General features: G+C 40.9%; 1 protein-coding gene across 4 annotated transcripts in view; it reads right to left on the bottom strand.

The window, feature by feature from the left end:
• The window catches only part of RIN2 (Ras and Rab interactor 2), a 118,864-nt gene that overhangs the window by 22,109 nt on the left and 72,242 nt on the right, over window positions 1-24,513 (bottom strand). For all 4 annotated transcript variants that reach the window (XM_067533031.1, XM_067533030.1, XM_067533028.1 and 1 more), the window contains 5 exons: window positions 19,878-19,972; window positions 9,795-9,987; window positions 7,454-7,565; window positions 5,535-5,607; window positions 1,025-1,116 (listed from right to left, as the gene is read on the bottom strand). In XM_067533031.1, the coding sequence (XP_067389132.1) occupies window positions 1,025-1,116; window positions 5,535-5,607; window positions 7,454-7,565; window positions 9,795-9,987; window positions 19,878-19,972 (565 nt within the window). The remainder of the gene's footprint in view (window positions 1-1,024; window positions 1,117-5,534; window positions 5,608-7,453; window positions 7,566-9,794; window positions 9,988-19,877; window positions 19,973-24,513) is intronic.

Here is a 24,513-nt window from a genome sequence, read left to right as displayed (position 1 = left end):
TTGTCTTTTCAGCACACTTTAAACTGACTTCAGTGATCAGACAGTGGTATAAAGCAATCACCACGGTTACTGCAGCAAAACAAAATCCAGAGCCATCTTAGGGGCTCACTGCAGAGTAACAACCTATGAAGATCCTTGTGCTCAAGTCCTATTTTAGTGCAAATCTCCATGCTGAGGAAGGGCACACAAAAGTTACTGGGTCAAATTCTGCTCTCAGTTAAACGGGTGTGAGGGCCAGATCCTGGAAGGTGCTGAGTGTCCGCAACTGCCACTGACTTCAGAGGGAGCTCAGCACTGAGCAGGAGTTACTCAACACGATCTGGTTCCGGTCCATGTTTAAATTCTGCCTGGTTTTACTTCTGCTTTAGGCTCAAGCCACATTTTGGGACATGCCCATATTTGTTTTAGCAGTGGAACTATGTGTTTTCTAGGGACCCGGCCCTGCATTCTCTTTCCTCATTTGAAAACCCTCATCATACCAACATGAATACATTCACTTTGCATGTGTTTCTACTTGCATTCGGATCAGCATGCCACTGCACAGTCAGTCCTAAATCACTTTGCAAATATAAACGTGCCAGTCTGAATACAGAATGTTGTTCATAATGAATTTCCTTCAAAATCTTCCAGCAATTACCAAGCTAAGACCTATGCCAGTAATTGCCATTCCACTTTCAGCTGCATGTGTTCTAACCTACAGTGCAGGTGGGACTTCACCAAAACCTGCTCTCAGGATTCTGAGACTGGTTTTGGATCAGTACCAGGTGTTCTGTGGGACTGAGTGCGTACAACTAGAGAGAAAGTAGGGGGCAGCAGTGTAGCAAAGCAAATCACAGAGACTCATCAGTAGGATAGGAAGGGAATCAAGTGTGCTAGTAGGTGGGATATTAAAAAGCTATTACATGTGCAACAACAAAATTATCTTTCAAAAAAACGAACTGGGCCATCTTTTGCGTAAGGACTATTTTACTGATATGGTTACAATGATCCAGGGCAATAAACCTATGTAAATAGTCATACTTACTCACTCCCAGCTGAGCAATGTCTTCAAGTTCAGCCTCTGTCTTTGCTGCTGCAATAGCATGAGGCAATTTCAAGGTGAATGGCAGGACATCCCTTGTTTTAAAAGAAAGAAGGAATAGTATTGGTAATTTTTGCAATTATTTCCATATTTCAAATTTTTCATTATTTCCAGCACATGCAGTGACTACAGGTCAGGTTCTCATTTACATTAAAGCCACTTTGAACTGCTCTGGCAGTTTAAAGGGGCAATAAAGTGAGAATGATGTAATCAGCAATCCTTTAAGTCCCCTTGGTGTATAGAAATTTTAGTGCAAATGAGAATTGGGCCTCCAGTGTCCCTTACTTCTGGACTCACTCTCCCTGCCCACGCACTTTTCCTCTTATTATAGCAGTACCTTTTCCACTGGTGTTTTAGAGTATGTCAGTCTAATTATTGAAACTTCCATCTGCCAAAATCAGCACTTTAGCCAAACTTCATATTTGTGAATAAAACTTGAGTTTTGTTCCTATTTAACCTCCAGTTTTCAAAAAGAATCTGAATGAGCATTTGGGACAGAGAATACAAAAGTGCTTGTAAACTCTGATATATTAGAGCCACTCTATGAATTTGAAAATACCTCTAATTGGAATAAACATTGGTTCAAACAAGTACAGCTACATTCATGTTTCTGTGGTCATATCTGTTTCCCACTCACAATTACTAAAATAATAAATGGATGTTTACATATGGGACTCCATGGATGTTACTTAACTACAAACCACATCACTGTATAAATCCTTTAAAACAAGAAATTAAGAATACTTAACTAAGAATTAATTAAGAAATACTTAATACTCTTAAATACTTAATGTCTAAATACTTTGTGTAAGCATTTCTAACACTTATATTATATCTCTTTTCTCCCCATTTGTTTATACTTGATACTAATGCATTCTCAAACACTAGAGCCTGAAAAACTGCAAAATCTGTATTAAAAGTACCTATGTAATGAGAGTAAATAAGAACTGGTCATGTAGCAAAAGTGTCCTACACACCCTTTCATTACATTCAGATACAACTTGTGTCAATAGAGATAATTTACTTTCAAAATTGTAAGCATATCGAGCATATGGTGTAATACAGACAACAGCTCTTTGATCACTCAATTTCCATATTTTATGTTTACACCCTGAAAAATCATCATCAGCAAACTCCAAACAGATTAAAATCACAAACACATGCAGTGGGTTAACACACTTACTAACAAATAATTGAAAGGATGCTGTCAACTATCTCCATGGCCCAAAATCAGTATTCCATTTTAATCTAGCATGGAATGTCTCCAAATACTAAAGAGTGAAATTCTGATCCTTCTTGAGGCTATGGAAAAATTCCCATTGATATCACCAGGGCACAGATTTCATCCTGACGCTGGGGTTTTCAAAAGAGCCTAAAGAAATCAGGCACCCAAATCTTACTGAATTTCAGTGGGACTTTGGCACCCAGCTCCCATAAATAGGCTCCTTTGAAAACCCCAGCTATGGTTTTTTTTAACTTCTCCACTCTTGTCAAGAATCTATCTTGTGTCTTCTTTGATACACTTAAATTAGAGACTAACGTGAGCTCCCTCTGCTGCTCTGTCACAGTCATTGACTACAGCTTCCCCCAGAACTGAGCATATTCCCATTTATATATATCCCAGATGATGCCAAGACACAGCCTGAAAAGGATAGGAAATGGAACTGGAATGGTTTCTGCTGCTTGAGAAACAGCAAAATGAAATTGATCATCAAACAAAGACATTGGCAGGGAAATAAACCACAAGCTTCTAGGAGCGTCTTGAGATCAATGTAGAGTAAAAGATATCTATTAAAATCCCTGGATATGATTTCAGGTAAGGATGTCTTTAAGAATATCCAGGAGCAGCACTTTGGAGTAGTCACAGCTATGTCTGGTTTTGCACCACCCTTCTGTTTTCTCCAGTTTTCTTCGTCTTTCACTTCCTGAGGGTGCAGCAAGAAAGGAAGCAGGGCTGCACATTGTTGTATGGCTGCAGGGACTGTGCAGTCTTGCATCCACCCTTGCAATTCCTAATTTCCACAGGCAGGAGGATTCCATGCGACAGCTGGTCCATAACTGGAGATTCAGTCTCAACTTTGCTCCAAACAAAAACGGATTTAAAGCCCCATATGCAAAATTAAAAGCCACTCTGTAGAAATGGAATTTTAAACAGAACGTGAATGCGGTTAAGATATAGGACCTTTCATTGCTAGGTTACCAGTTTCAATCCAGTCCAGCTCAGTCACTCTCTGAGTGCTGATCAGTTACTTATGGGACATGAGCTTGTCTTTTACCATGTGCATCTACAGCACCTAGCACAATGGCACCCTGACCTTGGGGCTTCTATGTGCTCCACAACACAAACAACAACAGGAAGCTTTGTGCTCTCAGTCATCAGTGGGTAAATATTCACATTGCCATATTTCAACCACCATCACCAGCAATATCTGGCAACCCCTCTGAGCAGAGGGGCCAAGGAGATCAAACGGTCTTTCCCCCCTTAGAACGGATTCACCTAGAGGTGAAGTTTGGCCTTGCTCTCTACCTGTTCTGTGGCTAAACATAGGACTTGAGTCCCAAGGGCTATCAATCCAGGACTTGCCACAAGTACTAAATTCATACTAAAATGAGTTTAAGGAACACATACCAGACACTTCAACACACACTAGACAGAGAACCAGTGAGGCAACTGTTTAACAAGACAGACAGTCATAACACTGAAATCTGTCAGAACTTTCCCATTTTTTCTGCCATTTACAAATCTTTCAGCTGCAGTGCTGCATAACGTAAACTGACATTCACCCAGTGCATTTAAGGCAGTATTCTCTACTACCATCTCCAATAACTGTCATTCCTAAATGACTGAAAGGGTTCAGTATTTGTTAAATAAGTTAGCATTAAAAGATGAACTGAAGATGTGTTGGTAATACAGCAACATTTCAGACTTAGAAGGTGGATTTGTGACCTGACTCCATCTCCTTGCACAGTTATTTGTTCCTGTGGCATTTTTTCCCTTTAATAACCAAGTACCTAGCTCCTGTTATACAGATAGGGAAACTGAGACACATGCGGATGAAATGACTTGCTCAAGTGACTCTCTAGGCCAGGGGCAGAGCTGGGACTAGAACCCAGGTCATCTCATGAGTCTCAATCCAGTGCTCTATACTTTAAGCCACACTGCCTCCCTTTAAGTGCTTGCATACAGTAACTTTATTAAATACGACAGAGCTTTATTAATCCATGCTGACTGCATGCGGGGCATGGGAGAGCGGTGATGTCCCATCATGCTTTGTCCATTCGCAAGTGCTAGAGATGAAAGAGGAAGGGCCAGGGCAAGTGACTTCATGCCTCTGCAGCACTGAGACCAGACATGTGGAAAAAGGAAAGTTAATGCTGCTTTGTGCCAAGGGAACAGAATGACTCCCACCTCCACCTCCAGCCCCTTCCCACAATCAGAGTAGCACAACACCACCCATTATGGAAGAGAAGCAGAAATGGCAAGAAATCATTTTAGGTCTTAGTCCATGCCAAAGGCAGAGTCAAAAGGTGATGTGCCACTCCCCCACAGGCTTGCAGGAAGCATGACAGCACCTGAATTGCCCCCCCCTCCCCTCCTCCCCAGCAGCAGGATCTCACAATACATTGCAAACCTGTGGATTTGTGGTTCATTGAAAAAACAGAGCAGTGATGTTCTGCGGCATGTTCAGATCAACATCGTTTGATCCTTTGTTAGTCATGCCACATGAGACAGAGGGTAACAAGGACTTTCTTTTGTGTTTTCTTAGCTCCACTTCATGCTCTCTTGTTGTTTCGCCAGTTATCCTCTAAAACAGTCTGATAATATTTATAGATAAGTAATATTTATACTAGACTTGAGGTGGCTGGCAGTCTAGGTTCTTACCTAAGCCAAGAAACCTTGGCTTTGGCAAAAGGAGATCATGATGATGAATATTTATGCCATATTTAACCAAGAAAATCCATACAGACAGCAAATAATTTTAAGGATGGTCTAGCACAGTGGTTTTCAACCAGGGGGTTCATGTACCCCCTGGGGCTATGCAGAGGTCTTCCCGGGGTACATCAAATCATCTAGATATTTGCCTAGTTTTACAACAGGCTACATGAAAAACACCAGCAAAATCAGTACAAGCTAAAATTTCATACAGACAATGATTTGTTTATACTGCTCTATATACTATACACTGAAATGAAAGTACAATATTTATATTCCAATTGATTTATTTTATAATTATATGGTAAAAATGAGAAAGTACGCAATTTTTCAGTAATAATGTGCTATGACACTTCTGTATTTTTATGTCTGATTTTGTAAGCAAGCAGTTTTTAAGACAGGTGAAACTTGGGGTACACAAGACAAATCAGACTCCTGAAAGGGGTACAGTAGATTGGAAAGGTTGAGAGCCACTGGTCTAGCAAATGCTACTCAAAATATAACATAATACAATCTTACCTGCTAATACAGTAGAAAGCAATGAGCCTGAATAAATCAGCAAAACTTATTCCAGAGCCCTCCAAGGAAAAAGCTGCAAGGAACGATTAGGAAAAAAACAGATCAGTCTTTCAGTGCACATTGCAAGAAACCAGGCTTAATGGAAACGCTCCTGATTTTGCACAGTAAGTAGTAAGGAGCTTGCAGCATCAAACTAACTACTGTTTTGTTAATCAAAAACAACTGTGCGGAGGAGTATGTGTCTGGGTCAAAAACATTCTAGTAAGCATCCTGATAGTCTGGGTGGTGGGTTTGTGTTTTCATTCCAAACATGTTCTAATCCTTGGAAAAGGATCAAAAGAGATTAGAATTGCACAACTTCTAACAGAACAGCCAGTCAACAACTGAGACCTTGTGTTATCCATAGTACTAATATAGACAAGTTAATTAAAAACCTCTTTCCTTCTCTTGGCACCCACCCTTCCAATTTTTTGCCTCAGTTACATTAGCAGCAATACAAGTAACCACTGGTAATGATAGGTGACAAATCTATGAATCATTCCCCTTTTAACAATGCTCTCTAGCCAATTCTGAGTCATATTAATGCTTTGTGATGGCTTTTACAATTGTTTAGCTAAATATCTTTTGTCTAATAAAGTTGTACTAGAACTTTTCTAAAAATTCAAACACTTATTTTAAATGCACAGAAATAATAAAGACCTTTAACAATGTAATTTCCACCATGGTTTTGTATTTCTATCAATGCACATTTACAGACCACGGACAAATACATCTCACATACAAGCTGGTGCAACTCCACTGACTTCAAACGTGGAGGCACCCATTTCTGCCAGTGGTGAATGTCACAATGTCACTCTATGAGTAAAAAAGCCATGTAAGTAAAGACTCAGGGGAACAGTAATGGATAAACATTTAAAAAAAAAAAAAAAAAAAAAGCTAAATCACATAAGGAACTATAGAAAGATAGCTTTTCCTTCACAGATTATTCCTGAAAAAAGGTGCTTAGCTGAAAATCTGTTGCTAAATTTCATTTCCAATTTTCAGCATGTTGTTAAGATAACCCCTTTGTTCTATTTGCTGCTTCCAAACTGTGCTTCAATCTAAGGAAGATACAGCTTCCTTTTTTTATTCTCAGTTTTTCCTAGAACTGTTTTTCACTCCCTCTTTTCATAGAGATCACTACATCTTTGTTTTGAAACTCATTGGAACCTTGCCACTGTTTTATTTCTATTAACTAAGACATGGAACAAATAATACTTGCAACATCATGAAAATCAAGGTCTAGTGATCTCATATTAGAAATGTTTCTCAATCATGTTAAATTTCTGACGCTGTGACTGGTGAAAATGGTTACTTAATCAGAGAAACAAACAAATGGCTAAAATAATACATAAAGCCATAATCTCATTTGTGCCCATGGAAAAGATGTGCCAGAAAAGAAGTCACCCTGTGGAGGGTGATGGTGGCATCATTAGGGAAGGGTAGATTTAAATTCTGGTGTGGTTCTATAGAAGCCTTACAAGTGGAGACTGCCTATAACAAGCACTGAGGCTCCCATTCAGCACGGTACTCAGCACATGCCTTAACTTTAAGCACGAGTATCCTAATTGACTTCAGTGGGACTACTTACTTGCTTACATTAGGCATATGTTTTTAAGTACCTTGTTTAACCAGTCTTAATCTGCCTATTGCCTACCCCCTCCAGGGCCAGCCCCACTCATGTTGAGGCCTGCACAGATGGCTGGAACCCACAGCAGAGGGGGCGTTGTAGGGTGCTTTTGCACTGCTATTCCCCTGACCCTAGTTGATTTTTTTGCTGCTTGCAGCCTAGAGTCCAGACACTGGGTTTCATTGATGCAAAGCGAATCTGGCCCATACAGTACAGCAAATGACTAAAATCTCCATAATAGATGACTTACTATATGTGCTTTCTTTTATTGCAAATTCCTTGAGGCGAGACCCACATTCATTGGGCAGACGGAGTGATATGACTTTCTTTTGCATTCGTGTGGATTTCCTAACCAGAAACATCTATTGAGAGGAGAAGAAAATAAGATTTTAGAAATCTTTGTTATAGATGCTTTTCATGTATTTTAAGGCCAGAAGGGACCATTACGATCATCTAGTCCAGGCGTCAGCAACCCCTGGCACTAGGGGTGGCACGCATGACCATTTTTAACAGCACGCTGTGCCGTTCCCGGCTGCAAAGCAGGGGCGTGCGGCGGTCGCCTCCCCGTTTCCAGCCCCACCCATGTGGCAGGCGGGGGCCGGGAGGACAGGAGGCTGAGGAGCCGCGTTGGCGCACCATTGGCCCTGGCCAGGAGCTGCGCGGCGGCTGCTCCCCACCACCCCCAGCCAAGGCACAGCTGGGCCCACGTGGGAGAGGGGCAGCTGCCGGGGATGTCAGCGGGGGCCGGGTCATCAGAGGAAGGCCCGGCCGGTGCCCCTCCCAGCTACGCCACTGCCTAACACCCTGGCCAGGGCGCTGAGCCCATGGCACATAGGAGAGAAGCCGGGGGAGGAGTTGGCACCCCCCTTTCAAAAGGTTGCCAACCGCTGATCTAGTCTGACCTCCTGCATACTTTCCCAAAATTCCTAGAGCAAATTTTTTACAAAAACATCCAATCTTGATTTAAAAATTGTCAGTGATGGAGAATCCACCACAACCCTTGGTAAATTGTTCCATGGTTCATTATTCTCACCATTAAACATTCACAGCTCAGTTCCAGTCTAAATTTATCTAGCTTCAATTTCCAGCCATTGGATCGTGTTATACCTTTCTCTGCTAGATTAAAGAGCCCATTATCAAATATTTGTTCTGGGTGCAGATACAAAGAGCTCAATCTATTTATCTTATCGCTATAAGCAGGTTTTCTAATCCTTTAATCATTCTGGTGGCTCTTCTCTGAATCCTCTCCAATTTATCAACTTCCTTCTTCAATTGTGGGTACTAGAACTGGATACAATATTCCAGCAGTGGTCACACCATCGCCAAATATAGAGGTAAAATAACTTGCCTACTCCTACTCGAGAGTCTCCCATTTATGCGTCCCAGGAATGCATTAGTTCTTTTTTGGTCACAGAGTCACACTGGAAGCTCATGTTCAGCTGATGATCCTCTACCATCCGCCCCCCCCAAATCTTTCAGAGTTGCTGCTTCTCAGGATAGAGTCCTCCATCCTGTTCTAACTTTGGTCCCAGTCTTGCAAAGTGCTCTATGCACATTTCAGGAATGACCCATGTAAGACAACAGGGCTCCGCATGGACACTCTGGTCCACCCACATGGAGATCAAGGACAGGAGCCTGGCTGTATAGGGAAACAATGACACTGACTGTACACAAATGCTGCCAATTGCACAAAGTAAACAAAAAGAAGAAGAAATGGCTTTCCACTAATTGCTTTCATCTTAGGCAAAGCATTACTCATAATTATGGAAGATCAAGATTTTCAGACAGAAAATGTCCGAGGTCTGAGGCTAAGTGTGATGTGCTGGTATTTAGCAAAAGATTTTTGTTTGCTCTTGTAAGCCTAGCAGGTCAGATTCTCTCCTGCACAGAGATCTGCTCAGTGCAGGAGAGAGAAGAGGTGCTATCATAGAGCCAGATAAGGCTTCCTGAATTAACACACTGCATCTAATCCAGCTCTGGCACAGGTTAGAGAGGTCTGGAGTTCCAGAGTCTCCAAAGCCTGTACACCAGCCAAGAATTAGTGGAATGCAGCTGCACTCCATCTGCCCACCTCCACCTCTCACAAGCCCCCTGTGCCAGGATGTGAGCTGCACCTGGAGAAGAAATTGGCTACCCCAGCTTCCCACCAGCTAAGAGCTCCCTCACCTTGGGAGTGTCCTCAGCTGAACTCAGCTAGACCCGGAGTCCAGCCAGCAAATCTGATGGAGACATCACTAAGGGAGAAATACCAGTGTGACCCATTGGTCAGTATGTGTTACAGGTCACTCCTTTGTGCCTGATTCATAGAGAACATGAGTCTGCCACAGCCCCAGCTAGAGAGGCAGGGCTCTTTAGTTCTAGCTACAGCAGCTCATGCTTTTGGCCCCAGTTCAGTCCACAGAGTATCAGCCAAGATGGTGGCCATCACATAAGGTAGGGGAGGGGGAACTCATCCAAGACGCAAACTGCTGTGGCCCTGAGGGATGAGCTTCCTTTTATCAGAGGAAGTCTGTACCCTGCCGGTGAATGTGTGCTACATTAGGAAGAAATACTTTAAATGAATTAAAACAGTTTGAAGATTTGTCTCTTACTCCAGGAGGCTGGGACTGAAGAATGTCCACTGCTTCAGAGTCATTCAGGCCAAGTTGTAGCCACACAGGATGGGTATGGAGAAGTTTATCTAGTATGCTCAGTTTATTGGAAAGGCTGTCATATCCAGAGTCCCGGGGACAGCCTTTTAAGTCCTTTTTCTCAGAACAGACATTATCCATGTCCTTTACTAGGCTGTAAGGAAAAGAATTAAACAACAATTAAAATGTAGGCAAGTAAATTTCTCCAAGAACAAACAATTCTACAGACAGGGAATTCTTTTAATGACAACGCTGTGGGTATCCCCCTTACTACATGTTTCTTCTGTTGAGATTTCATACCACTAGTACTGACCACAAATTCTCTCTAAGAGCAAGTTATAGTACATTACTGTCAGGTGGACAATAGCCTTTTGAAGTCCAGCAATTACAACAAGAAGATACCATACACAGCCATATGCACACCTGTCTATATTAACTAAACAGGGCAACATTTTTCATATCTATTTCTCTCTCATGTTAAGAGAGTTTTATTATTATTCAGATACATTTTATTCCCATCCGGATCCCAAAAATTAGAACCTGCAGAAACCTTGCCCCACTCAAGTCCATTCAAAATGCTGCTCAGTGCTCTTACCATGGCACTCCCCTCTCTGCACCACTCAGTTGACATTCCCTTTTCCATCACATGATACATCAGCTTCTTCTCTTTGCCTTTTAGGCTCTTCATGACTTAGACTCACCCAAACTAGCCACTCTACGAACCTATCACAACACTGACTGCTACTTTTGCTCCACCCATGTTCCCATCTCTCAGCTTCTCCTTCAAACACTTCTATGCTTTCTCCTTGTTGACCCTTACACATGGGAGAAACCTCTCCAAAAAACTTCAAATGATCCTCCTTGAGACTCACCTTAACTGTGATGCCTACAAAATGCTGCCAGCTGACCATGATGAGCTGTGACTATCACTTACAGTGCAAAACTGGCTCGTTTCACCAATCCCTTATTCTCCCATTTACCCATCTATTGTGTTCTATCACAATGGTTCTCAACCAGGTGTTTGCATACCCCTGGGGGCACGCAGACGCATTCCAGGGCTCCATGAACTCATCTAATTATTTGCCTAGTTTTACAACAGGCTACAAAAAGCACTAGCAAAGTCAGTTCAAACAAAAATTTCATACAGACAATGACTTGTTTATACTGCTCTATATACTATACACTGAAATGTAAGTACAATAGTTATATTCCAGTTGATTTATTTTGTAATTATATGGTAAAAATGAGAAGGTAAGCCGTTTTTCAGTAGTAGTGTGCTGTGACGCTTTTGTATTTTTATGTCTGACTTTGTAAGCAAGTAGTTTTTAAGTGAGGTGAAACTTGGGGTTACACAAGACAAATCAGATCCTGAAAGGGATATAGTGATCTGGAAAGGTTGAAAGCCACTGTTCTATCATAATCAAAGACTGAATGCTCTTTGGGGCAGAGACTGCTTTTGTCCTTCCTGTGTTTGGCACTGTACACACAATGTACACAGATCACACTCTGATCCCAACCAGGGTCTGTCAGTGCTACTGTAATGCAAACAAAATCATTTGTATGGCCTGCATTTTAAACCACTTTCTTCCAGCTTCTCTATCTGACCTTTTAATTTGTGTCAAAGTGAGGCCTTTCATCACTCCCTTTTTTAAAATGTCATTGCCTCACAACTGAAAGAAAATAGGTAAACAGCTGGCTATTTAAACTTTATATAGCTGGTTGCTTTGGTTTTGATACTTAATTCTTCCCATGTAAAAAACAAAGGCAGAAGCTGGCCCTATATGGGGAACTTGACAAGCTAACCAGAGTTAAAGTTATTTAGTGGTGGGGTAGCAAGTTATTAAAATACTCGTTTAACTGAAAAATAACAGCAAGCGCTGGGGCTCCTGACACTAGCTACATATTAAAAACATGTGCTTGCAAAGAAACTAAATGAACTCAGCACTGCCTGGTTGTTTTATACAAATTTTCTTCATCAATTCCAAACTTCTGAATAGGAAGTATGGATTGTGCATGAGTGTCTGCACTTCTTCCTTATTTCCCAACCAAAGAACATCCTGTGATTCTTCCCTTGTTAGGAAAAATTACAAAACTGTTAATTTGGCGACTGATCTCCAGATGCAGAAGTTAGACCTGACACAGGGAAACTGAGCACGAGTGCTGTATGCCATAGAGATCAAGAGCAGAGTTGTACTCTCTTCTAATGAGTGAACGTGACTCTCCATCCTGCCAGCCACAGGGAGCTATGTGTGACTTTCTGATCTGCCTTGGGTAAGAAGGACTGGCACGTAGCTGCACCACCCCAGGAACACATCAGCGACCAAATTGTAGGTCACATTTCCTCCATGCTCCCTGCTTGTTCTGAAGGGAGGGTAAGTTGCCTCATCTTTTTTCACGGAGCAGCTCATTCTCCATGATGTACCCAGCCAGCGACTCTAGTCAGAATAGGAGGGGCAGAGCCACTTCCCATACCCCATTGCTCCCTGACCGCTTGCTCACAACAAAGACAACTGGGCAAACAGCCCCCATTCTCCCCTCTATAGTCAAAGTCTGAGCAGGAAAATTGGTGGGGGGGGGGACTTATTCACTCTTATTGCATGGCCAAGTAAGAACTGCAACAGTCATTACAATTTTCTATCATCAGGACATGTCCATTCACCACCTGCTCATCTTTCTGGTTTGCATTTCCACCTTCCCTTACCCCGCATCTCTGCCTGTGTGTATTAGAATACACGCTATAAGTAGAGACAGTCCCTTTTATAATTGCAAAACACCAAGGATGCTGTTGGTGCTGCCAGAAACAAATGATCAGTTATAACAAGTCACACAGGAGTCAACAATCTCTGCTCACGGTAATGTTTTCAGAAGCTGTTAACTCAAACAGTCTAACACATTTTCTGCAGAATCTTTCTGCTTTTGCCTTCAGAGCAACTTAGCAGTGTTCAAGCCAAATGAATTTTCCAAGCCAGAGTTATATCGGTGCTAAAGAAGAGCTTTTTAACAAAATCTGGCTGCAAACTTAACCGTGTCAAGGCTATCGCCTTGCCCTAACCAAATGGTGGAGACTGAGAGGGAGTGAATTTTACTCAGTGTTAACTGTAAAAGAAGCAGCATTTACTGGCATCAGCAATGCACTGCTTGCTTAAGTGACGATGTCTGAAGAATGCCAAGAGAGAGCGCATGTTTGCGTGCACATGCATGCATCCTAGCTCCCCATTGATCTACCAATGGATTAAATGCAACTCAGATCTTAATGCTTACAAATGCACAGTCATATACACCCTTTGTGCTATATGTAAGAAGATTAATCTTAACAACTACTTATTTAAACCAGAGAGTGTTTATCAGGAGCTCTCGCCACACAAACCATTCCACATGCCAGGTACAGGAAGGAACGTAGTACAGGTTTCCACACCTCCACGACCTAGATACACAAAATTAGATTGCAGAAGCTCATTGCAGCTGTGTATGTTGGCCTCTCACATAGAGACAAAAGATTATGATACATCAGTGTAAAATGTTTTTCCATCCCTACCAAACACACTCTCTGATTCACATGAACTTAGGCTTCAGAGCAGGCTCAGCAGTGGCTCATCTTATCAACTTCACACCAGTAAACTGGGAACAAATTGCCTTTTTTTAAAATTCCCTACAGGTTTTCTGGATAGTAGATGGAAGGAAGAGACACCAGTCCTGGGTGAACTGTGGTAATAGCACTAAAATTCCTTGTACAACCTGCAAGACATTTATGTATAGCTAATTTCATAGACACCAGGGGACAAATCCAGTCACCCGTTTACAGCACTAGAAAGGCACTTTATACTGCCTTAGTGTAAATGAAAATCAAGCCCCTTAGTCTTTGCATTTTCTTTAAGAAACGATCCACAAACCAAAGGAATAAGATCTAATCCAGAGAGGCAAGGGTTACAGGTATTCAGCACCTCTCAAGTTTAGACTGTAACCTCCTTGGTACAGGGTTTTGTCGTGTATTGTTTCTTGGAAAACAACAGTACCTTAAAATGAACACTAGAAAGCCAAAAGGGATATTTGACTAGTTTGAACATAGACAGTAAAAAGTTTCTACAGTATACATTGTGCAATAGCAACAAATGCAATTTAATACATTTTTTTAAATTATTTAATGACTCGGTGTTTTATAATGGTATCTTCTGGTGATATTCAAGACTAGTGCCAAGTAAAATAGAAAAACAAAACAAAACAAAACAAAAAACATATTCACAGTGGTTTGGTCAATTTGAGATAAAACAATTACAGATTCTGGTATGTTTTGCACTGATTATTTTCATATCCCCCTATAAAGATTTATATTCTCTCTAGGTTTCTGCATAACTCACAGAGGGACAAAAGAAAACCATATATTTTGCCTTTTATTTTTACATTCATGAAATCCCTCAATTATGTGGGAAATACTGGAAGGTAAGAGCTGAAATGAATGACTAGCTGTTTCCAAACCACAATTAACTTATGGTAATAAGTCCACAGCGCAGGTTGCGACTTGTAATCAGTACGATCTACTTCCGGTAAGCAGAAGGCTGGAATGCATGTGCAACCCACCCCGCATCACTCAATGTGTCTGTTTTCTCTAGGAAAGTCAGCTACACTGGCTTCTTTTTTTTTTTTTTTTTTCCAGTTTCTCAATCTCTTCTAGATCTCTTGCTTTGACCTTGTAACCTGCACTCCTGACTGTTTTTTTCATTCTTGGTCCCCCATATCAGTTCATTTCTGGCTTCTGTGGGCTCTCCTTCACCACCTTTAGTTGCTTTTGTGATCTCTGCCCATCAAACAGTTATCAAATAGGCTCTCTCCAAGTCCACACTTTCATGTGTAGATATAACATCTTTGCCTTAAACTCAGATGACTTGCTCAGGCACCTCCATACACAATATATAAACTGATGAAGAGAAATAAATGATCTTTGTTAGTCAAGGAAGTGAGACAAAAGAATAAAACAAACCAAAGTAAGAGGGAGTATGTTGTACGTAGCAGCCATGTCTAATAATTATGGGCTCTGGAAATCAAAATGACAGTTCATGGGCAGTGAAGCCAAGAAAGCCCCACTGAAACCCTCTTATCAAAATTGCAGACGCTGGAATCAACCAGTGTTGATTTTTGAACTCTTAAGTTTGGAAATCTAATACGAAATCAGTGAAATCTAAGACAAAGACCTTTTTACAGAAGAGAACATAAAAGAATAGCTGTTCTCTTATGTAAATAGTGGATTACAGAACCTTTAAAGGTTCTTGCCCATTCCTAGGCCAAGTCTCTTCTTAATTCCTGCAAGTTTGTCCCTTCCACAGAAAATTATTTTCTCCGAGCAAGAGGGAAGAATAGACACCCCAAATACGGGAGTTTTGGCCAATCTGCTGTACAAACCCACAAAGGTTAGGAATTTCAGAGCTGAGTCCTTATTATTCCCAGGACTATAACAAGCATGATGGTGGATCTGATTCCTGCCCCAGACACATAAAAGAACCTTAAAATCTACGCTCACTATAAAGTCTGTTGTAATAACTGAGCCTACAAACTTACCCTAATTGTGAGCTCGACTGTAAAAGTACATGAAAGTTTATCAAATGTCATAATAACCTATAATAACCAAAGTCGATGGGAAAAGATACAAAAGGGAAACCGACTGAATTAGTCTAAAACAAAAAGGCCGACTGATGTAACTCAAGGACTGCACTGAAATCATGCTTGGTAAAACAGATGATGTGGAACCGGAAATTAATGAACCAAATGAACATATATTTAGTCGAATTGGTGGACAAATACTAAAGGGACTGGCTATCCATTCATCACTCCTTTTTGGGGTCCCTAAAAAAAGACTTTGCAGAGAAAACATGGAAGAACAGACGGAGGCTAGTGGAGCGAGCTACACCATCATGACTGCCACACCCACTGCCTCCTGGGACCACATAGCTTCTTCGTCTTAATCCTGAGCGATGTTTTGACCAGACTGGGCCAGACAGAGGGCTCCAGATGACATCACCACTTCTACCAGCTGCAGCAGAATCCCCAGCACCACCTGAGATAAAATGGGTAACTTCAGTCTTTAACAACAAAAGCAGCAACAACAGCTCCACCTCATACCAACTAACTTATTTTACGAAAAAGAACAGCTATTACCATCTTTGAAGACTGCCAAACAAGAGGAGATTTCCCTCTAAAACTCTCTCCAGCTAAAGGAAAAGGGAACAGGAAATGTTAAAATAATAGCCTCACTTAATACTTTACATTTGAAATTCTTTAACTGTTTTCCCTTCTTTTCTTTATCTTTAAACAAAGGTTAAAAGGTTTTTTAACGGTGTGTTTGCCATTGTACTGAGCAGGCTATAACTCCTCCATGTGCACGCTACAAGTGTGAACTAAATAAAAGGTTCTTACTTCGCATGAATGTAGTCCGGTTTGAAGAGGACTGTTAACCGAACTAAGAACCTTTTAGTTCTTGCCTGCATCATCCACATGGGGTAGTTACAGCAAAGCACTTTGGTGCTCACTGCTGGTCACACCCATGTAGTCCGAACTACTGGGCAGTTTAGACATATCCTAAGTCTAGGGCCCTGTCTGGTCTGGGGATTTGCTCCAGTAGCAGCAATCAGTATCGCTGCACTGGTCCATTCTGGAGTGTAGACAGATAAGGTAACTGCACTAATGCACTGCATCACTGTCTGCCTATACTAGGGGCTGTGCTGGTGCAGCTACAACAACTGTCATTATAGCAAAGTCTCAGCCAAGACAAGCCCTAAGAGGATAGTGGAACTTTCCCTCTTAAACACACACATAAAACACGTGGAGTCTTTTCCCTACTCGTAATTTAGGGTATGTCTTCACTGCAGAGCTAACTTGGGTGATCAGCACCTGGGTCTGAGCAGCAGGTTAGCCTAGCCCAGGGGTAAGCAGCCACACTGCCAATTCCTACCCCAGTTACTGTGTTCTCACAGGTGCTGTTCTCACCAGTGTGTCACTGGAACTTCTGGGGGTATAGTCCATGGTTTTCAGTGCTGCAATAAACTGAACTGCTCAATCATTCTTTCAGTGAATTGGGGGAGAACCTGTCTTCTTTCTGGGCACAATAGGAAATTGTGGGAAGGCACTGGAAGACTAACAGAACCTGAGAGGTTTAGCCTTTTGTCCTCACTGCAAAGTATCCAGGTTACCAGCCCAAGTGTAGTACTGTAGCCCAGTGGTTCTCAACATTTCCCTTCCAGGAGTCTGATTTGTCTTGTGTACCTCAAGTTTCACCTCACTTAAAAATTACTTGCTTACAAAGTCACACATAAAAATACAAAATGTCACAGCACACCAGTACTGAAAAATTGCTTACTTTCTCATTTTGTCTGTATGAAATTTTAGCTTGTACTGACTTTGCCAATGCTTTTTACGTAGCCTATTGTAAAACTAGATAAGTTGATGTACCTCCTGGAAGACCTCTGTGCACCCCCACGGCTATGTGTACCCCAGGCTGAGAACCACTGCTGTAGCCTATAGCCCCAGACAGGCCAGCTAGCCCAGGTTCAAGACACTACCACATTTGGGTGAGAGGACTGTGTGTGTATGGACAGGAGGGTGGTTAGGGGCAATACTCAAATAAGAGCTTTTGTTAACTCTGCACCAAAGACATACCCTGTTTTGTCCTTTCTTTCCTGGTCCCATTCCTCAAGTGGTTTCTAGGCCACTTTTATTTTGTCTCCATTCCTCAAATGCTCGGATGCTAGGATGATGGGTACCATGGTCTCCAGAGGGAGAGAGACAAGTAGAGGCCCTGTGTCTTGAGTCTGACTCTGGGGTCCTCATACCTTTCTGACAGTGCAGCTTATGGAAACTTGCTGCCAGCTCTTCCTTTAGTCATCAGAAACTCTAGGCTCCAACTCCTCAGGGGGTCTTTCCTAGAGCAGAAGGGCCTGCAGAGCAGTCAATGCAGCAACTGGCTGCATAACTTTCCACTGCAGTGTATTACAGCGTGTTACTCATGCAACAGTGGGGATGTGCATTCTCCCAGCTTGTTTCTCTCCCATTCACAGGGATCAGGGCAAGGCTGGGGGAGAGGGAAGGGGAAAGGGAACAGAGCTGCTGGCGTGATTGTTTCCAGGGTTAGCTCCATGATGAATCTTCTGCATGCTGCTATGATTGGAAGGAAATGAATGGCCTCACTGATTTTTTTTAAAGTAATATTTCTGCCAGATGACACTAATAAGAACAATATACCTTAGAATACCACACCACAAAAACTATTTAAACTAGTTATTGAATGGCCCTGACAAATGTAAAACACATTTAGACATCAGGCTGCCAGTCTCCCCTCATCAATTAAAAAAAACAAACAAACTACATGAGACTCCATTTGAAAGAGGCAGGGCCAAATTCTGGCCTTATCAAGACAATAGTGAGGGGGAGAACAGAATGGCAGCCGCCAAACAGAATACCCCTGAGCTGCCCTGTAGGCGTAAAGCAGGATGGCTCAGAGGATATGGACAGCAATGGGCTTTGTAGTGGTGCTTACTGCTACTCCAGAAAGGAACTATACGCCCTACCCACTCACGCCTGTTGATGAAGGAAGCCAACACACAGGAGGTGGGGCGGCACTAGCTTCACTCCCCAAGATGCTGACCACATCTTCTTAACACTTCTTTGTGCCACCACAACTGTTGAAATGCATGGAAGCTAAAATTTCGCAATTTGAAAATTTCTTCTGAGCTGGTTTTAGAATATAGCTAAAGGCCCTTGCAGCCACTCCATTTTCAAAGTATTTTACTGAGTATTTAAAAAGCAGTTAAGGTGATTTAAATTATTTTTAAAAGGAAACCACACACAAACAGACCCCTATTGACTCAGAATTTGTATGTTACATTTTCTCTGGATTCAAATACCAGTACTGAACCAAGTTATATATCCCTGAATGAGCATCTGCAGTGAAAATGGCAACTAAGTCTAACTATGGAGATATTAATAGGTATTGCAATAAGAAGTCATTTCACTGCCTTATAAAAGGTCAGGTAGGCGAAGCAAAATCTTTTATTGGTCCAATAAAAGATATTTTACTTCACCCACCTTGTCTCTCTAATATCCTGGGACCAACGCAGCTACAACAACGCTGCATATTATAAAAGATCAGTTAGTTAGAAACCCGCCTATTTACTCAATACACTCGGATTAAACAGAATGTCTGGATCAGTTATTTTCCTTTCACAACTAATATTTCACCTTTTAGGAGGAAAAAGGTCCCCTAAAATTGACTGAATTGTCAAACATTTCTAGATGTCAGTACTGCTAAAAAAGACATTTAAAAAGATAAACCAAATAGCTATGGTCCTAATATTTACCTATCTATTTCACTAGCTTGCCAATAGAAAGCAATAGATTTAAATTAACAGTTACAATAATAACCCACTTCTGCACTTTATGTACCAGAACTTTATTTGTACTGTAACATCTTTCTTAGCCTTCCCAAAATTCATCAGTCTACTGTCCTTACATATTAAGATTGCCCCAATTAAACAAACTTCACATGGATCTCACAAATACTTTAATAAGGACCACTTTATAGCAGTCAATACCTTACTATTACTAACCTGTAAAGGCAAAACAACAATGTATTAGTGAATGAAAGTACCTTTGAATCTTCATAAAGTTGACTGGAGCAATGAATATTTTAAAAACTTTACAATGTAAAAGTTAGATTCATTTCCACAACCAGCAGTAATAATGTTAGTAGTTTCCGAGTTTAAACTGTATCTGTTTCCTAGGGTTTTGTTTGTTTGTTATGAGGAATCGGGAGTATACAAAGTTCAACTGCTTCTAAAATAAATTAAAACAAATATATATACAACTTAATCAGCAGACACTCTCACTGCTCACAGGCAAACATCTTCATTACTGATCTACAGCAACTACAACCTTTTGTGTTCACCAGAGGAAAAGTAATGAATATGACAGAAACAATAGCTTCCTGAATAAAACAGCACAGTGAAAACAGGCTTGTCATTTTACATTGCCAGGAACTATTATAATATACTTTTTAATCACCTTTGCAAATCAGCGGATTCATCTTCCAGCATGAGATCTGTCTGTACCATCTCTTGTTTCAGTTCTCCAATTTCTGAGGCAATTGTGTCAATGAGCTAGACAGGGACAAAAACAGTATGACGTCAAGCAAGTGGAAGAGGCATGGAAACAGAATGGACAAGTTTAGTCACTAGAATTATAAACCTTTTATCCCATACTATTTGGACTTCCCCTTACAAAAGAAAAAATATGAGTGAGAGACAGACTGTACTTGTTCTTGGAGGCAGGACTGTTGACGTTTAATTACAGGATATAACATCTCAGGAAGTTAGATGAGATTATTATTTTAAATTAGATGTATTAGTACTGTAGTCTCAATAGGCACAAACATAGTAAGGTATTAATTAAAAACAATCATGTGGTTTGACCACTGTAACAACCAAGTCCACAATTAAAAAAAGAAAACTATCCCATAAAAACAACATTAAACAAAAAACAAATTTCAAGTTAATTCACAGGTACACAAAATCGTATTTTCAGCATTCTTTGGTACAAAAATAAATATATTTTCACAAATAAAAGAGTAATGACTTTTCACACTAACTCCTGGACTACAGTTGAACAGACCAGTTATTAGTTAAGTGATACTGTGTTCCAGTACTTTAGCTAAGAGATCAGAACTAGACTTCAGTTTAGGGATACTGTGGAATCTCAGTGAATAAGAAACTATTAGAATGATGGTGTGTATGAATCAGATGTTTGCAAATATTTTAATAGCAAACGGCAGAAATTGATTCTACCATCAAATTTACAAGTCAGTCATTCAGCCCCCTATACTTTCCACAGCAATAGCATTCAAGTGTATTTGGTGCACGATGCCAGTGAGATGGAATAAACACAGGAGAACTCAGATTTTGTACAAAATAAAATAGCCAAAAGTAAGCAAAGCTTTAAAAATCAACCTCCAACCTCCCCCGCTCCCCCAAAGAAAACCCCAAGCCCTTTCCAGCCCAACCCTTCATCACATAAGAAAGAGGTAATAACCTACAATCTCAGTAACATTGGTAGCCTTACAAGAGCAGTGTTTTCAAAGGGGCTGTACTATACCAAACAACATTTTTCTGCATATAATCACAAATATACTTTCCTTCTACCTCAGACATGCATGCCCTCTTTTATTGCACATTATTTTGATTAATCCAAAGGAAAGGTTTCAGTCACCATATAGATTAGAGCTTTCCAGTCTTGTTAGAGATCCCAGGGTTTATATAATAAAACTACAGGAAATACAGTACATCCTTCTATCTATCTTTTCATAGGCATTCTCCTTTCAGGATCATAGTCCTAGTAAGTAACCTTAAGTACCAGTGTACCATTGTTTTGAGAATTTACAAAGACTTTCCTTGTGTTGACTAGTAAAAATGCCACAGTGTATCCTTTGACCCACTACATTGAATTGGGCAAAAGCACAGTCAGACTCTGAGTATCAGAAGTAGCAGTATCAGGAGTGAAACTGTACTGAAGTAGTTTTCTCACCCTATACTAGGAGGCACCTCGCCTCTTGTGCACTATGCACCAATGGAAATGGCATCTTTACTGCCAAGCACTGAGCAGTGTAATTCAGTTGGCTTTTAAATACATGGGGCAAAATCATTCCTAGTTTTACAGTAGGGAAGAATTCAGTCCAGGTAGTTACTGCTTTATATGATTAAAATAAAGAGTCCTTGTTCCCATATTTGAAAATCTAAACTAAAAGATGTAGTTGGCCAAACCTAATCCAAATGCCAGCATGTGGTCATGTATTTCTACGGTTATAAGGCATGAACAATGAGCCAATCAATCAATCAATCAGTTACTGTGAAGTGGTAGGCAGGAAATGCTTCCTAGTGACCCTGTTGGTGGGAGAAAAGCAGGCTGGTCCTGGATAGACCTAGGCCACTAAGATGAGTGATCCCTTTAAGGTATTAACTATTTTATATGGCTCCTATTATCAGAGTATCTGAGCACTTTACCATCTTTAATGCATTTATCTTGACAGCATCCCTGCAAAGCAGGGAAGTGCTATTATCCCCTATTTTATAGATGGGGAACTGAGCCACAAAGAGACTAAGTGGTTTGGCCAAGGTCACACAGAAGTCTGTGGCATAGCAAGGAATTGAACCCAGATCACCATCGTCCCAGCTAGATTATTCATCAGATAAACTACTCAAGAAATATATATGCCAAGTCCCATACAACAAGTATGGATTACTGCACTTAATTTTTCCTCTCTCTTTCCTGTAATAAATCATAGTGCATCTTTTCATGAATTGTTTTCAGAGTCTCCTTCTGCTTTTCTTTCTCTCTTCTCCTTTTCCCTAAATCATACACTCTACCTCCTCCATTATAGAATCATAGGACTGAAAGGGACCTCAAGAGGTCATCTAGTCCAGTCCCCTGCACTTATGTCAGGACTAAGCATTATCTAGACCAGTGGTTCTCAACCTATTTACCATTGTGGGCCATATATGCCGTCCACAATGTGTTATGTGGGACTCATCCAAAAATACCTATATGGCCCTGAGGATGTCACATGAGGCGCAGCTGTGTGCTGATTGGGCCACAAGCAGCCTATAGACCACAGGTTTAGAACCACTGATCTGACAGGTGTTTGTCTAACCTGCTCTTAAAAATCTCCAATGATTCCACAACCTCCCTAGGTAATTTATTCCAGTGCTTAACTACCTTGACAGTTAGGAAGCTTTTCCTAATATCCAATCTAAACCACCCTTGCTGCAATTTAAGCCCATCGCTTCTTGTCCTATCCTCAGAGGTTAAGGAGAACAAGTTTTCTCCCTCCTCCTTGCAATAACCTTTTATGTACTGAAAAATGTTTTGTTCCCCCCTCAGTCTTCTCTTCTCCAGACTAAACAAATCCAGTTTTTTCAATCTTCCCTCATAGGTCATGTTTTCTAAACCTTTAATCATTTTTGTTGCTTTCCCCGGAACTTTCTCCAATTTTTTCACATCTTTCCTGAAATGTGGTGCCCAGAACTGAACACAATGCCCAGTTGAGGCCTAATAAGCGCAGAGTAGAGCAGAAGAATTACTTCTCATGTCTTGCTTACAACACTCCTGCTGATACATACCAGAATGATATTTGCTTTTTTTGCAACAGTATTACACTGTTGATGGATATTCAGCTTGTGATCCACCCTGACCCCCAGATCTCTTTCTGCAGTACTCCTTCTTAGCCAGTCATTTCCCATTATGTATGCATGCAAATTATTATTCCTTCCTAAGTGGCGTACTTTGCATTTGTCTTTATTGAATTTCATCCAATTTACTTCAGACCATTTCTCCAGATCATTTTGTATTTTAATCCTATCCTCCAAAGCACTTGCAACCCTTCCAGCTTAGTACTGTCCAAAAACTTTAAGTGTACTCTCTATGCCATTATCTAAATCACTGATGAAGATATTGGATAGAAGTGGACTCAGAACTGATCCCTGAGGGACTCCACTCAATATGTCCTTCCAACTTGACTGTGGACCACTGATAACTACTCTTTGGGAACGGTTTTCTAATCAGTTATTCACCTGCCTTATAATAGCTCCATCTAGGCTGTATTTCTCTAGTTTGTTTATGAGAAGGTCACGCGAGAGAGAATCAAAAGTCATACTGAAGTCAAGATATACCACATCTACCACTTCCCTCCCATCCACTGGCTTGTTACACTGACAGAGAAAGCTATCAGGATGGTTTGATATGATCTGTTCTTGACAAATCCATGCTGACTCTTACTTATCACCTTATTATCTTCTAGGTGTTTGCAAATTGCTTAATTATGTGCTCCATTATTTTTCCAGGTACTGAAGTTAAACTGACTGGTTTGTAATTCCCCAGGTAGTCCTTATTTCCCTTTTCTATAGATAGACACCATATTTGCCCTTTTCCAGTCCTCTGGAATCTCTCCCGTCTTCCTTGACTTTTTGAAGATAATCGCTAATGGCTCAGATATCTCCTCAGGCAGCTCCTTGAGTATTCTAGGATGTATTTCATCAGGCCCTGGTGACTTGAAAATATCTAATGTGTCTAAGTAATTTTTAACTTGCTCTTTCCCTATTATAACCTCATATCCAACTTCATTTTCACTGGCATTTACTATGTTAGACATCCAGTCGCTATTAAGTTTTTTAGTGAAAGCTGAAACAAAAAAGTAATTTAGCACTTTTGCCATTTCCACGTTTTCTGTTATTGTTTCTCCTCCTCCCCACTTAAGTAACAGGTCTACCCTGTCCTTGGTTTACTTCTTGCTTCTAATGTATTGGCAGAATGTTTTCTTGTTACCCTTTGTGTCTTTAGCTAGTTTAATCTAGTTTTGTGGGTTGATCTTTCTAATTTTCCTTATGTACTTGTACTTGTACACTTGTGTACTATGTACTTGTATAATATATTCTGTCTCCCTGTCACCAATTCTCTCTCACATAATAAAATCTCTCATACATTTATATAGATATGCACAGAAAAGACATAGAATGCACCAAATACACACAGGGACATCTCTGAAGTCAAGAGAGCAGTGTTTGGAGTATGTAGGAGCATCCTTAGATCGATGCTACCTATGTGGTCACACAGAGTCCCCATGCCTCCTACCCAATCCTTCTGTCAGAGGGCC

Source organism: Emydura macquarii, unplaced genomic scaffold, assembly GCF_026122565.2.
Source record: "Emydura macquarii macquarii isolate MOO-44397 ecotype Brisbane River unplaced genomic scaffold, CSIRO-AGI_Emac_v2 contig_3305, whole genome shotgun sequence".
Taxonomy (NCBI): domain Eukaryota; kingdom Metazoa; phylum Chordata; order Testudines; family Chelidae; genus Emydura; species Emydura macquarii.
Note: the sequence above shows the minus strand (reverse complement) of the source record. Positions and strands in the feature narration are given on the sequence as shown.